The 16,283-nt window shown below is 45.2% G+C and overlaps 1 protein-coding gene across 1 annotated transcript in view; it reads left to right on the forward strand.

The window, feature by feature from the left end:
* The window catches only part of LOC129022794 (probable phospholipid-transporting ATPase IIA), a 57,277-nt gene extending 44,133 nt beyond the window's left edge, over positions 1-13,144 (forward strand). Inside the window, exons 9-10 of the mRNA XM_054469040.2 lie at positions 11,237-11,397; positions 12,043-13,144. Of these exons, the coding sequence (XP_054325015.2) occupies positions 11,237-11,397; positions 12,043-12,253 (372 nt within the window). The 3' untranslated portion in view covers positions 12,254-13,144. The remainder of the gene's footprint in view (positions 1-11,236; positions 11,398-12,042) is intronic.
* The last annotated feature ends 3,139 nt before the right edge of the window (positions 13,145-16,283 follow it).

The raw sequence follows: 16,283 nt of genomic DNA on the forward strand, positions 1-16,283 counted from the left end.
TATGAATGAAAGCTGCTTGCTGTATTTCACTGGGCCTTGAATAGCTGAGCAATGAATCAGCAGTTCTAGGTAACATGCAGAGTGTCTGCATGGCTAGCACATGCTCATGGCACAGAGTGAGAAGCCTGTCACTCTCCTTCCCTGACTTCCATTCTCCCAGGCTCCTTCCTCTGCGGCACCCACTGTTATTAATATCTGAGTATACTTGCAGAGATAATTCTTTGCATGTATTAGAATTACCCTCACGCTTCATTAAAATATATATATATATTTTTTTTATTATTTATTTATTTTTTTGAGATGGAGTCTCATTCTGTCACCCAGGCTGGAGTGCAGTGGCACGATCTTGGCTCACTGCAACCTCTGCCTCCTGGGTTCAAGTGATTCTCCTGCCTTGGCCTCCCGAGCAGCTGGGACTACAAGTGCACACCACCATGCCCAGCTAATTTTTGTATTTTTAGTAGAGATGGGGTTTCACCATATTGGCCAGGCTGGTCTCAAATTCCTGACCTTGTGACTCACCCACCTTGGCCTCCCAAAGTGCTGGGAGTACAGGCATGAGCCACCGCACCCAGCCTATTAAAGTATTTTTTAAAATTTAAAAGCACAGCTGTAAATTACAGATGCAGTTTTGCACTTTGCTTTTAGTAGCTCTGTTTTTACAAATGTGCCAGGACATGGAATATCATTGCACTGTGACCTCAGCAGAGGGCTGAGTTTTACTGAAACATCTGCCGTGGGTTCCTGTAGCCTCCCAGTGGCATAAACGCATGTCTGTATTTCAAGACCCTGTCTACTCACTTTCATGGAAGGTGAGGGCATCACATTGGCCTTCCCTGCTTCTGCAGTGCAATTGCTGGCCATGTTTCACTTGTAACTTTCAATTCAATCAGCTGTGTGATTTTTTTTTTTTTTTTTTTTTGAGACGAATTCTTGCTCTGCTGCCCAGGCTAGAGTGCAGTGATACGATCTTGGCTCACTTCAACCTCCACCTCCCAGGTTCAAGCGATTCTCTTGCCTCACCTCCCAAGTAGCTGGGACTACAGGCATCCGCCACCACGCCCGGCTAATTTTGAATTTTTAGTAGAGACGAGGTTTCACCATGTTGGCCAGGCTGGTCTCGAACTCCTGACCTCAAGTGATCTGCCCGCCTTGGCCTCCCACAGTGCTGGGATTACAGGCGTGATCTACCGCACCCGGCCTAGCTGTGCGATTTTAAGGAAATCATTGCTGCACCTCAGCCTCCTCAAAGGTAAAGAGGGGCTAGGGCCATTGACCTCACAGGTCCTTGCTAAAGATGATTTAGTAATGGTGATAACAGTGGTACTGACGGCAGTGAGAAATGACCACCTATTGAATACCTGCTCTGTGCCAGGCCCTGGGCTGTGAGCCCCTCTTATGATAGAGTCACAACGATTGTGCCCATTTTGCAGATGAAGTGTAAGTTGGCTAAGGAAAGTTCCCACGGTCACATAGCTGGGAAGATTAAAACCAGACAGCCCACGCCTAGAGTCTGGACTATGCAACCCACAATACCACTTTCCTCCCCGGGGGATGATGGCTTGAAAGTGCTTTGTAAACTCCTGAAGCGCTCCAGAGAGTGAAGATGCCTGTTTGGGAGACTCAGGGCTGATACTGGATGAAGTTCTACAGTCTCTGGCTATTTTTAGCCAAACAGGGTACCCTGTTTGGAGGTAATGTTCAGACACTCTGCATCTCCCAAGTGCAGTGGAATTTTTATTTTTTATTTTTTATTTTTTGGTCTCTTCCCTCTTTTCTCATCTGGGGAAGCTTCCGAGCTTGGTGAAAATAAGCTTTTTTCTGCCAGACCCTGGCAGCCTACCTTCTGAGTATCTTGCCTTTACCACCCACCTCATTAGGATTCATCCCTTAGAAAGGAAAATTAAAATGAGCATGTTTCACTTAACAACTTCCAGTTCCATCTATGTTGCTGCAAGTCAGAGAATTTCTTTCTTTTTTAATGTGTTTTGCTTATTTTTTTGAGATAGGATCTTGCTGTATTGTCCAGGCTGGAATATAGTGGTGCAGTCTTGGCTCACTGCAGCCTTGACCTCCTGGCCTCAAGCGGTCCTCCCGCCTCAGCCTCCCAAGTAGCTGGGATGAGAGGCACACACTACCACACCTGGATAAATTTTTGTATTTTATTGTAGCAATGGGGGTCTTGCTATGTTGCCCAGGCCAATCTCAAACTCCAGAACTCAAGCAATTGTCCTGCCTCAGCCTCCCAGAGTGCTGGAATTACAGGCATAAGCACTGCATTGGGCCAATAAGAGGATTTTTAATGGCTATACAATATTCTTCTGCCTACGTACACCACAGAGTATTTGTTCTATCTCCCAAGCTTACCACTTAGGAGGTTTCCCCCTTTTGGCTATCATAAATCATTCCACGATGAGTTGCCTTCCATGTTCTGTCTGCACATCTTTGACCATGTGTGTAAAAGGTTCCAGTTGTCTCCTTTTGCCTCGTCCTAACCCTGTTGCTGAACGTGAGTGTAAAAACTGCCAGAGAGCTCAAGTACATGGCGCTGGGGAGGGCAGACAATCTCGCGGTCCTTCTGCGGCTACGAGTTTGGTTGGTTTGTTTTTTTATGAGCGCATTCTTGGTGAACCATAAGATGTATGCAGTTCTCCTCAATGCCTTGGGCATAGCCTGAGCCTCAGCCTCAGGTCCAGACAATGACAGCATTCAGACATGTACACAAATGAGCTCGGAGTGTGAAGCAGAAAGATTTAGGAGGGTGTTGGAGTTTTACCGCCACGTTGCCATGACCTTGGACCCAGGGGGTAAGGTCAGAGAACAGAGGTCAGGAGCTATAGGGGAGCTCTTCCATCCAGTTATTGATTAGCCACCGAAGTGGGGTCTCAAAACAGGACTGTGGTTGTTCAGAAGAAGACAGCGGGGGCAGTTTGAGCAGGGCTGGACAGTGTTTTACAGACACTGTAGGAAACTGTCAGGTGTGCCTCCCTTAGTGTTAGCTTATCCATGGGCCATAGAGGCAAAAGCTCTGTCCTGTGTAATATTAGTGTTGGCTCAGAATAGAGTTAATATATAGTCATTTCTTTTTTTTTTCTTTTTCTTTTTTGAGACAGAGTCTTGCTCTGTTGCCCAGGCTGGAGTGCAGTGGTGCAATCTTGGCTCACTACAACCTCCACCTCCTGGGTTCCAGCTATTCTCCTGCCTCAGCCTCCTAGGTAGCTGGGACTACAGGCACATGCCACCATGCCTGGCTAATTTTGTATTTTTAGTTTATTTGTTTGTTTTGAGATGAAGTCTTGCTCTGTTGCCCAGGCTGGAGTGCAGTGCCACAATCTCAGCTCACTGCAACCTCCGCCTCCCGGGTTTAAGTGATTCTCCTGCCTCAGCCTCCTGAGGAGCTGGGATTACAGGCGTGCACCACCACGCCTGGCTAATTTTTTTGTATTTTTAGTAGAGATGGGGTTTCACCATGTTGGCTAGGCTGGTCTTGAACTCCTTACCTCAAGTGATCCACCATCCTTGGCCCCACAAAGTGCTGGGATTACAGGTGTGAGCCACTGTGCCTGGCCCATAAATAGTGATTTCTTAATGATCACGTTTTAGGAAGATGATGCTGTTCTTTCTTCTTAAGTATTAATTTTTATCAGTCAAGTGATAGGAAGTTCAATTTCAAGTACAAGACATTTGGATCAAGAAGTGACTATTTATTTATTTATTTATTTGAGACAGAGTCTTGCTCTGTTGCCCAGGCTGGAGTGCAGTGGTGTGATCTCAGCTCACTGCAACCTCCACCTCCTGGGTTCAAGCAATTCCACTGCCTCAGCCTCCCGAGTAGCTGGGATTACAGGCACCCACCGGCCCAGCGAATGTTTTGTACTTTTTTTAGTAGAGATGGGTTTTCATTATGTTGGCCAGGCTGGTCTTGAGCTCCATACCTGAGGTGATTCACCCACTTCAACCTCCCAAGGTGTTGGGATTACAGGCATGAGCCACTGCACCCGGCAAGAAGTGACCTTTTATGCCACTGTCTCTTCCGCTGATTCCTAGCAGGCTGTGTTTTGTTTGTTTCATGCTATGTTAAAAGAAAAAATTGAAGCAGTATTTAAAAATCACTTGATTTTATATCAAAATTAGTTTTACTCAAGAAAGATCAGGTCTGGAAATAGTGGGCCCAACTTCTACCTGGCAGTGGTTGGCCAAGCTGGGCAGCTGCTGCCTCAGTTTTCTTCTGACCCCCACATGGCCCTGCCCTGCTCCTGTCTGCTCGTCTCCCAACCCCTGTCGGCATTTGAACCTGCAACCACTGCCTGGTGCATTTGAATGTATTTTCGTATTGAGTGAAGAAAACCGTGGGTCTGTGGATAGATTTATAATTTTGAAAGGCTGGATTAGGGCTGACCGGTGACTCTTTGTGAGCTTGAGTATTTATCTTATTGAATGCCACCAAATAACCCCTTTTATCAGATGTCACATTCCCACCTCGTATCATACGTGCTCTGATGATTTGGTATGTATCCCGCTTTTGACAAGAATTCAAGGCTACTGAACATGATCTGACTTATTTCCCAAGCACAGCATCCCAGGTACAAAGAGAAAACTTTAAAAACTTGTCACAGGTGGTTTATTGCTGACCAAGAAATGATGAAAAAGCCCTTTCACGGATGGTTTCTGGCCTGAGTCCCTCACATGGGCATTTGAGGAAGGGAAAGGTGTGGGCTCTGCCCCTTTGGTTTCTTGTCACCCAGAGGAGAAAACACAACAGACTCCTGAGACAGGATCCCCTCCCTGCCCTTTCTACCTTTCCAGCATTTTATCCAGCTCGCGTCTAATGTATCTGTTCATTCATCCACCTTAACGAGGTTGCGTTTTCTGCTACTGGCCTGACCTGCAGTTATTGAGACCCTAACTGAGGCTGTTAACAGCAGTGAGATGCAAGCCCCTGAAATCCTCTATCTTGTGTGTTAAGGGGTGATTTCTTTGAACAGAAGCCAGAGTGTTACTAAAGTAACCTTGTTGTATATCACTGTGTTTTGGGAGGGAATGCAGTTATCTCAGCTCACTCCCCAGATGTTTGTCTGGCCCACAGTCGAGAGGTGTTAGTGAGTACCCCGCTTCTAAACTGGTCTTCCCTGAGTAGGACTCTGGGGGATGTTATGTGTCCTGTTAGAAAGTAGCTTTAAATTAACACTGACTTAAGCTAAAGTGGAGGAGAGTGGAAAGGGAGAAGGAAAGACTTCTGCAGGGCTCAGATCCTGTTGGAATCAGCTCCCAAAGAGACTGAGAACGTTCTTGTTTGGTTTTGTTTTGTTTTGTTTTTGAGACAGTCTTTCTCTGTCGCCCAGGATGGAATGCAGTGGTGCAATCTCAGCTTTCTGCAACCTCCACCTCCTGGGTTCAAGTGATTCTCCTGCCTCAGCCTCCTGAGAAGCTGGGATTATAGGTGCCTGCCACCACGCCTGGCTAATTTTTGTATCTTTAGTAGAGACGGGGTTTCACCATGTTGGCCAGGCTGGTCTCAAACTCCTGACCTCAGGTGATCTGCCCGCCTTGGCCTCCCAAAGGCTGGGATTACAGGTTTGAGCCACCTCACCAGACCCTTTAGAGGTTTTGACTAGGATGGTGGATCCCAGGGGTGGGGAACGGCTACAGAGATAGCTGTCGTAGGCTCCTAAGCTCCACTGAGAGGCTTGCTCTAGAAGAAAGCAAGGCTAAAAGATGTTTACATACAGCTGTAATTGATCTTTCCTCAAAAGTGTTTGTCATTTCTGATCATTTCAGGTTATAGTTATTCAACATTTCCACTAACATGGGCCTGTGGGGTCTGTAGCTGGGCATGCTGAGCTGGCCGATTCTGCTGCCCAGCCCTGGAAGCCTCTTCTGGTTCTGGAGTTACAGGTTCTTTCTTGATTGAAGTTAAGAGCAGTCTTTTGGGGAATTAATGTATCTCTTGGAAGCCCAGTATCACAGACTTTTCACATCTTTTCAGGACAATTAACAGGTGAAGTAATAGCTGCTTGAGAATAGGAATAAAAAAATCATTTCCATAAGTGTTGAAAGTACCTGAAGAATAATTTTTTTTTTTTACTTTATTACTAAATAGGTATATAAGGAAGGATATAAATTTAGTCAGGGTTTTTAGCTTGTACAGAACTAGGTATTTGTAATATTTGAATTATATTGGGATGTTTATTTAATTAAAGTTAAACATAAAAGAAATACATATACATGTTTGAAACATTTCAGTGGTATAGAAAGCTAGAAGTGGCCGGGCGCCATGGCCCATGCCTGTAATCCCAGCACTTTGGGAGGCCGAGGTGGGCAGATCACGAGGTCAGGAGATCGAGACCGTCCTGACTAACACGGTGAAACCTGTCTCTACTAAACATACAAAAAAAAAAAATTAGCCGGGTGTGGTGGCGGGCACCAGCTACTCGGGAGGCTGAGGCAGGAGAATGGCATGAACCCAGGAGGTGGAGTTTGCAGTGAGCCGAGATTGCGCCACTGCACTCCAGCCTGGGCAACAGAGTGAGACTCCGTCTCAAAAAAAAAAAAAAAAAAAAAAAAAGCTAGAAGTAATTCTCTCCATGTGTATCACTCTATAAACATTTTTACACTGCACCCAAGCTTTTTTACATAGATGGGATGATTTTTTTTCTTATTTTTATTTATTTATTTATTTTTGAGGCGGAGTCTTGTTCTGTCGCCCAGGCTGAAGTGCAATGGCGCCATCCCAGCTCACTGCAACCTCTGCCTCTGGGGTTCACGTGATTCTCCTGCCTCAGCCTTCCAAGCAGCTGGGATTACAGGCATCTGCCATTATGCCTGGCTAATTTTTGTATTTTTGTAGAGATGGGGTTTCACTATGTTGACCAGACTGGTCTTGAACTCCTGACCTCAGGTGATCCTCCTGCCTCGGCCTCCCAAAGTGCTGGGATTACAGACATGAGCTACTGCGCCCGGCTGGTATGATTTTATATTTGCGAATCATTACTGATTTGTTAATTTTAAACTTTGGAAGACAATTGTTAGCAGACAAAACAGGGCTATACTGAAAGTTAGAGTGTCTTAGTCTGTTTGGCCTGCTATAACAAAATACCATCAGCTGGGTATCATGTAAACAACAGTAGTTATTTCTCCTAGTTCTGGAGGCTGGGAAGTCCTGTATCAGCATACTGGCAGATTTGGTGTCTGGTGAGGGCCTGCTTCCTGGCTGATAAAAGGCCCTCTTTTCACTCCGTCTCTCACGGCAGAAGGAGCGAGGGAGCCCTCTGGGGTTTCTTTTATAAAGGCACTCATCCGCTCATGAGGAACCCCACCCCCAGGACTTAATCACCTCCCAGAGGCCCCATCTCCAACTGCTATCACATTGGGGATTAGGTTTCAACACATGAATTTTAGGGACATAAACATTGTCTATAGCACAGCCATTAAATTCAACAAATGACTAAGTGAATGAGTTTTCAACGACTTAGGCAGGCCAGTAGCCAAAAACTAAAACTAAAAAAACACACACAAAAAACAGAAAAACCCACTACTTGATTGGTCCTTTCTTTGAAAGGTAGAGGTCAGGATGACAGTTTCTTCCATTGGTCAAAGCTCAAAGCTAGTTAGTGCTGGCTGACTCATTATGACTTGAACTTAAATAAGGGAGAGTCTTGAAAAATGATTTCTTGCTAATGTAAATTTAGTTAATAGAAGCAACAGAAATTGAATTCGATATCTGAGCATAGTAGACTAAGGATGCATAAAGATGCATTTTCAGAGCTGGAGCAGAAATGAGAAATAGTCATCTACTCCAAGATCTTTATTGTGCAGAGGTCTGTGGGGGCTGGGGGCTGGTGGCAGAGCGGGGACTGGAACCCCAGTTTTGAGCTCCAGCTTGATCTCTTCTTCAGGGTATAGCAGGCCAGCCAAGATGACATCCAGGGGTTCCAGAGAAAGAAAGGACTGGGGGTGGAGCGCTGCATACCTTTGCCTCGTGGCTTCTGCAGAGCTCTCTTGGTAAAAGGAACAGGAACTCAAGAGGAACCCCAGGTTGTTTTTTTTTTTTTTTTTTTGAGACAGAGTCTCACTCTCACCCAGGCTAGAGTGCAGTGGCATGGTCTCAGCTTACTGTAGCCTCTGCCTCCCAGGCTCAATCAATCTTCCCATCTCAGCCTCTCCAGTAGCTGGGACTACAGGTGCTCCCCTAGAGCCTCAGCAGCAACGCAGCAATGGTAATCAAGTGACCTTGATCCTGTCTCAGCGAGACCCTCGTCCCGTGTCACCCCTGATCTGTAGAACTGTAAGAAAATCTATTTGTTTCATTTCATTTTAAAACAGATGCTGGCCGGTGCGGTGGCCCACGGCTGTAATCCCAGAACTTTGGGAGGTTGAAGCAGGTGGATCACTTGAGATCAGGAGTTTGAGACCAATCTGGCCAACATGGTGAAATCCCATCTCTATTAAAATTACAAAAATTAGGCAGATGTAGTGGCAGGTACCTGTAATCCCAGCTACTTGGGAGGCTAATGCAGGAGAATTGCTTGAACCCGGGAGGTGGAGGTTGCAATGAGCCAAGATCGCACCACTGCACTCCAGCCTGGGTGACAGAGTGAGACTCCATCACGAAAACAAAACAAACAAAACAAAAAACAGATGCACAGTAATTTGGTACAGCAACAACAGGGAAGGAATACAGGAGGGCTTCCAACTTCAATGCCAAACAAGCTGTCACTTTATTCCCATCCAAGTCCAAAGGTAGAGTGTCCACAAAAAATCAAGAAAGAAGAAAAGGAAGGCCCTCCCACTTTCCTCTCATAAAGCTTAATCTTTAGGGGGAGTAGGGGAGGCAGGTTTTAGGAGGGTGTTGACAGGGGCTGTGGGTAGGTGATAGGGAGAGGGGTACTCGGAAGGCGTCACCTCCACTGGAAGTGTTTGGTTATCTTCTTCTTTTTTTTGTTCTTTTGAGATGGAGTTTCGCTCTTGTTGCCCAGGCTGGAGTGCAATGGCGCGACCTCGGCTCACTGCAACCTCTGCCTCCTGGGTTCGAGTGATTCTCCTGCCTCAGCCTCCCTAGTAGCTGGGATTACAGGTGCCTGCCACCACGCCCAGCTTATTTTTTGTATTTTTTTCGCAGAGATGGGGTTTCACTATGTTGGCCAGGCTGGTCTCGAACTCCTGACCTCAGGTGATCCACTCACCTCAGCCTCCCAAAGTGCTGAGATTATAGGTGTGAGCCACCGCGCCCGGCTCTGTTGTTATTTTTTTGAGACAGGGTCTTACTCTGTTGTTCAGGTGGGAGTACCGTGGCACCATTATGGCTCACTGTAGCCTCCATCTCCCAGATCGTGATCCTCCCACCTCAACCTCTTGAGTAACTGAGACGACAGACATGCACCATCCCACCCTAATAATAATTTTTTTTTTGAGATACAGTCTCGCTTTGTGGCCCAGGCTGGAGTGGGGTGGCGCGATCTCTACTCACTGCAACTTCTACCTTCCAGGTTCAAGAGATTCTCCTCCCTCAGCCTCCTGAGTAGCTGGGATTACAGGCACATGCCACCGCCTCCGGCTAATTTTTGTATTTTTAGTAGAGACTGGATTTCACCATGTTGGCCAGGCTGGTCTCGAACTCCTGACCTCAAGTGATCTGCCTGCCTCAGCCTCCCAAAGTTCTGGGATTACAGGCATGAGCCACCACCCTAATAATTAAAAAAAAAAATTTTAGAGATGGGGTCTCCTTGTGTTACCTAGGCTTGTCTCAAACTCCTGGGCTCAAGTGATCCTTCTGCGTCAACCTCCCCAAGTGGTGGGATTAAAAGTGTGAGTCACGGCACCTGGCCAATTGCTTACATTTAAAAGTTGGACTGTCTCGGGGAGAAGTCTAAATTTCTGTTTTTTCTTGAGAAACTGGAAGCTCCATCCACCCTGGCCATCGTCCCTGCAGGGCAGTAACCGCCACCTGTGTGTATAGTAGCAGCAGCCCCTTTGGCTGGGGCTGGGCTCCTGCTTGCCACAGCCCCCACTCAGCCCTCTTTGCTATTTGCATCAACACTCTGGCTCCTGTCTTGGAGTTTGCAACCCTCATGCCTTTGACCTTAAGCTGAGTACGTCTGGCTGAGGCCATGAGAAGGTTCTGACTTGACACCCACGCGATGCCTCCTGGAAGGGAAGAGTGTGTGCTGTGGAACTTTACACCAGGCAGATCCAGGTGCCAGCCTGGCCTAGCTTTGCCACATGCCAGCGCTGTCACCTTGGGCAACTTCATTAACTGCTCTGAGCCTCGGTTTCCTCTTCTGTGTGGACCCGTGTTCTCCACATCAGTACTATTGACATTTGGGGCCAGATCATTCTCTGGTGGGGTCTGTCTTGTGTGTTACGGGATGTTTTGTAGCATCCCTGGCCTCTGCCCACTGGATACCAGCATTACCTCCTTCCAGTTGTGACAAGTACAAATTACCCCAGATGTTGCCGCAGGTCCCCTGGGGGACAGAATCACCCAGTTGAGAACCACTGAAAACGCTCCCCCAGTGCAGTGCGTGAGGCTGAAAGGAGAGTCTGAAGGGTGAAGGGCTGTGTCAGTCAGCATTCTCTTCCTTCTTTTTTTGTTGTTTAGCTTGTTGCAGATACTTTCAGGAGTGATCCATAATTGTGCCAATCGCTCTTTTTTTCAGGGGGCGGGGGGGGACGGGGACAGAGTCTCGCTCTGTCACCCAGGCTGGAGTGCAATGGCGTGATCTCAGCTCACTGCATCTCCGCCTCCTGGGTTCAAGTGATTTTCCTGCCTCAGCCTTCTGACTAGCTGGGATTACAGGTGTCCGCCACCATGCCTGGCTAATTTTTGTATTTTTAGTAAAGACGGGGTTTCACCATATTGGCCAGGCTGGTCTTGAACTCCTGACCTCAGGTGATCCACCCACCTCGGCCTCCCAAAATGCTGGGATTACAGGCCTGAGCCACTGCACCCAGTTGCAATCACTCTTAATCCTTTGCCGTCTCTTTCCGCCATGCCTCTGGTGTGCAGCCTGCTCTGAGCCTAGAAAAGGTGAATTGTGCCTTATAGAGGGGCAGCTTTCAGTGTGGGAGCCCTCATAAACCCAGAGGAACAGACACTGTCATGGGCCAGCACAGAGCACTTGGCGTCCCTAAGGGCAGTGACTACTGTGATTCCCCTTCTGCCTTTGTGTTCATGGCACAGCCTGTGAACCCAGATTCTTGGCTGTGCATCTGACCTTCGACCCTGTGTGACGTTTAGGTGGCCCTGGTACAGTGGACCGAAAGTGTGGGCTTAAGCCTGGTGGGCCGGGACCAGTCTTCCATGCAGCTGAGGACCCCTGGTGACCAGATCCTGAACTTCACCGTCCTGCAGATCTTCCTTTCACCTATGAAAGCAAACGTATGGGCATCATTGTGCGGGTGAGTCGTTTTTATTCATGGCTTAAAGTGGTTAAGAACCCCAGGTGTGCTGCGTGTGTCCCTGTCGGTTGACATTCTTTCTAACCCTCTTTACTGTGGTATCTGTCACCCAGACTAACGAGGGAATATAATTCCCTAAGCAGAAAGGAAATTAGTTCATTGATTGGACATGCCCCATAACTCTGATCCGCTTATGGTGTCTCTGGTTCCGGAGTGAAAGTTAAAGAGAACATCCACTGGGGATTTCTTGGTGATACATCTCTCATTCTCTTTTATTTAATATTAAATATGTCTTTTTTATTGAGGTGAAATTCACATAATATAATCATTTTAAAGTGAAAAATTCAGTGGCATTTAGTCCATTCACAGTGTTGCTCAACCACCACTTCCCTCATGTTTCAAAACATTTTTATCAAAATGATGAAAAAAGAAACCTTGTGTCCGGGCACATTAAAAAATTTTGCCAGTCTGAAGAGTCTGATTTGATTTGATGTGTTGTTTTTCTATTGGCTCTTTAAAAATTTTTAATTTTAAAATTCTTATTAAAAGAATATATTCATAAGAATCCTCCCACCTCAGCCTCCCGAATAGCTAGGACTACAGGCTGGCAAAACCAGGGCTGACTAATTTTTTAATTTTTTATAGATACAGGGTTTCACTGTGTTGCCCAGGCTGGTCTCAAACTCCTGGCCTCAACCGATTCTCCTGCCTGGGACTCCCAAAGTGCTGGAATTACGGGTGTGAGCCGCTGTGCCCATCCCTCTATTTTCTCTTTTTACCCATGGAAATCACACTTTCCATCCTGGGGAGCCTGGAAAATATGGTATTCATGTGCCGCTTGGTCTGGTTGTTCTGAAGTCTGCATGATCATCTGATTTTTCCAAGGGAGCTTTAAAAATACAAATCACTTGGTTCAATCCCACACCTATTTTGGAATGGGGTGGTTCTTCACATTATTTAGCTTGGTTGGAGAAAACTCTGCTTCAGATCTTAAGAATCTTTGGAATAAGGCTCTTTCATCTTTTCTGGACTTTTTTTTTTTTTTTCTTAACAAATGAGAATCGTCTCCACCCTGATCTACCCAAGTGTCTCATGCCTCATGGAGGAAAGAGATCCTTGCACATGCATTTTTATAGCAGCACAATTTGCAATTGCAAAAATATGGAGCCAGCCCAAAATACTCATCAGTCAACAAGTGGATAAAGGAAGTATGACATATGATCATATGATGATGATGAAATGCTACTTAGCCATAAAAAGGAATGAATTAATGGCATTCGCTGCAAACTGGATGGGACTGGGGACTATTATCTAAGTGAAATAACTCAGGAATGGAAAGCCAAATGTCGTATGTTCTCACTCATAAGAGGGAGCCAAGCTATGAGGATGTAAAGGCTTAAGAATAATACAATGGACTTTGGCGAGTCAGGGAGGCTGAAAGGGTGGGAGGAAGGTGAGGGATAACAGACTACAAGTTGGGTTCAGTGTATACTGCTCAGGTGATGGGTGCACGAAAATTTCACAAATCACCATTAAAAAACTTACTCATATAACCAAACACCATGTGTTCCCCAAAAACCTTTGGAAATTAAGAAAAAGAATAGAATGCGTAAGTAGAAGTAGAAATTGATAACGTAGGTTGTTGGGCACGTGGCCCTGCCTCCTGCCTGCTGGTGGAGTATTTGAAATGAGTCTTGCTGTCACTCCTGGGTATCAAGGAACGTTATGCATTTATGTGTTCTTTTTTTTTTTTAGACGAAGTCTTGCTCTGTTGCCTAGGCTGGAGTGAAGTGGTGTGATCTTGGCTTGCTGCAACCTCCGCCTCCCAGGTTCAAGCTATTCTCCTGCCTCAGCCTCCTGAGTAGCTGAGACTGCAGGCGCACGCCACCATGCCCAGCTAATTTTTGTATTTTTAGTAGAGATGGGGTTTCACCATGTTGGCCAGGATGGTCTCAATCTCTTGACTTCATGATCCGCCTGCCTCGGCCTCCCAAAATGCTGGGATTACAGGTGTCGCCACCGTGCCCGGCCGCATTTCTGTGTTCTTTGAGTGGCAGCTGTTTGCTCCATCTTTTTTCCTTCTCTCCATCATCCCTTGCTTCTTGAGTTTTCAGCATTCCTTGAGAGGAATCCTGGCATTGAAGAGGGTCATGAGCTTTGCAGACATGCTTGAGCTTCAATCCTGTTTCAAGCACTTACTGGTTACAGGCATTGGGCAAATTAATTTCTCTGGTTTTTTTTTTTTTTTCCTTCCTCTGAAAAGTGCTTTTAATACCATGTTTTGTGATACTTAAAAGAATCAACATGCAAGTGGGCCAGAATCTTAATTGTATTGTTATGTAGGCCAAATTTTTAAAACTCTGAATATGTGCAAGTACATTTAACTGAATGGAATTTTTTTAAATGCATACAATTTTTATACTAGTCTTCAAATACAGCCTATTCCATGAGCCTTTCTTCCATAATTCAGCCCCCAGTGGCTTTTCTTTGCCATAAGCTGAAAGAATATTTGCATTTGATACTACTTCATCTGTTGCTTAGTTTAATTATCTTTTATTTTTTGTTTTATGTATGTTGGTCTCATCACTTCAGTTGAATCTAAGCAACATAATGGCAGAGGACAGAAACCCTCTCCAGCCATCAAATGAAGTGCCACAGTCAATCAATTCTCAATAATCACTTGTTTTTTTGATTAATGGGAATTCACTGAAGTGGCATCAGATTTATGGTAGCTGATGATTCAGTTTGTGCTCTCTTAAATGGATGTGAGAAAGTGAACAGAAAGAAATTTTAAATGAATTGTTCTTTATCTAAACAAAACCCAGTGTAAATAAAATGGCTTAAAATGCAGATAGAAGAATAAGATTAAGGATAAATATAATTTATCTAGGATAAAAACTTAATGACAAATACCTGCAAAGTTTCTTCCTCTAGAAGCAATATCTGTTGTAAAAATACCAGTGAAAATCAAGATTCAGGCAAATCAACCAGATGTTTTGCTTACACACCATCAAACAACTGGATCAAGTAACTTAATTATCACTGAATTAATTAAATCAATCCATTGTGCACACCATTATATAGAGTCTGTCATCTGCCTCCCAAGCCTGCCACAAGTCTTCTGAAGAAGAAAGTGCTCTAAATCTTGTTAATTAATTTAATAAAACTCCATTACAAATGGCCTTTGTATTCCAGGAATTTAGTTAAACTGCCAATGAAATTACAGCCCAAGGAACGTGAGGGTGCATCAGAACTGAGAAAGTAAAGAATGTCTCTGGCCGGGCATAGTGGCTTACCCCTGTAATCCCAGCACTTTGGGAGGCTGAGGCGGGTGGATCACAAGGTCAGGAGATCGAGACCACAGTGAAACCCCGTCTCTACTAAAAATACAAAAAAAAATTAGCCGGGCACAGTGGCGGGTGCCTGTAGTCCCAGTTACTTTGGAGGCTGAGGTAGGAGAATGGCATGTATCTGGGAGGCGGAGCTTGCAGTGAGCCGAGATCGCGCCACTGCACTCCAGCCTGGGCGACAGAGCGAGACTACGTCTCAAAAAAAAAAAAAAAAAAAAAAAAGGAATGTCTCTGTTATCTTTGATAATGTTTTGGACTTACAAAGTGTCTTATGCTTTTCCAAATCATTTAATTAGATTTTTTTTTTTTTTTTTTTTTTTTTTGAGAGTCTGTCTTGCTCTGTCACCCAGGCTAGAGTGCAGTGGCGTGATCTCGGCTCACTGCAACCTCAGCCTCCTGGGTTCAAGTAATTCTCCTGCCTCAGCCTTCTGAGTAGCTGGGATTAGCCACCACTCCTGGCTAATTTTTGTATTTTTAGTAGAGACAGGGTTTCACCATGTTGGCCAAGTTGGTCTCAAACTCCTGACCTCAGGTGATCCACCCTCCTCTGCCTCCCAAAGTGCTGGAATACAGGCGTGAACCATGGGCCCCAGCCTTAATTAGATTATTTTATTTGATTATCATATCAATATCATGAAGTAGCCAGGCAGACATCTCATCAATTTACAACCGGAAAATTAACAGGAGAGAAACTTGTGAATATCTAAAGTCACACAAAAACCTTGAAATAAAAGCACAGTAGGTACAACCTCTATGCTGTGTGTCGGCTCCTTTTTTTTTTTTTTTTTTTTTTATTTGGAGTCTTTCTCCTGTTGTCCAGGCTGGAGTGCCGTGGCACAATCAGGGCCCACTGCAGCCTTGACCTCCCAGGCCCCGGTGATCCTCCCGCTTAAGCTTCCTGAATAGCTGGGACCACAGGCATGTATCACCACACTCAGCTGATATTTATTCGTTTAGTTATTTGATTTTAATTTTTTTTTTTTTTTTTTTTTGAGAGGCGGGGTTGTTGCCCAGGCTGGCCTCAAACTCTGGTCTCAAGGGATCTCCCTGCCTTGGCCTCTCAAGGTGCTGGGATTACAGGTATGAGCCACTGCAGCAGACTCCTGCACCTTTTTGAACAACTATTTCAGAGCTGGATTCTGCTTTTGCGTAAATGGCGGGCAACCATAAGAGAGGCATGGACGCAACTGACCCAGAGGCACATTACATAATGTCTTTTGGAATAAAGTATTGTATTTCCTTGGATTTGATATTATATTTACCTGTTGCATTCTGGGTACACCATTTTGTTAGAGCAATTTCCTATGTATTTCAACTCGTATATTACAGGTCAATAAAAACAGATCTTTTCTGTATGCTCTTCAAATTGTTTCAAACAACAATCTTGCTTCAGTAGAGGGAAGGGGTAGAAGCATTTAAAATATCCCTTGCAAATAACCATTAAGACCCTTACAAACCTATAAACCTATAAAATATATATTTTATTGTCCACTGAGCAAGCTGTCATGTCCATAGGAAATAAATAAAAATGACCAC

The sequence above is a fragment of the Pongo pygmaeus genome, chromosome 23 (assembly GCF_028885625.2).
Source record: "Pongo pygmaeus isolate AG05252 chromosome 23, NHGRI_mPonPyg2-v2.0_pri, whole genome shotgun sequence".
Classification (NCBI taxonomy): domain Eukaryota; kingdom Metazoa; phylum Chordata; class Mammalia; order Primates; family Hominidae; genus Pongo; species Pongo pygmaeus.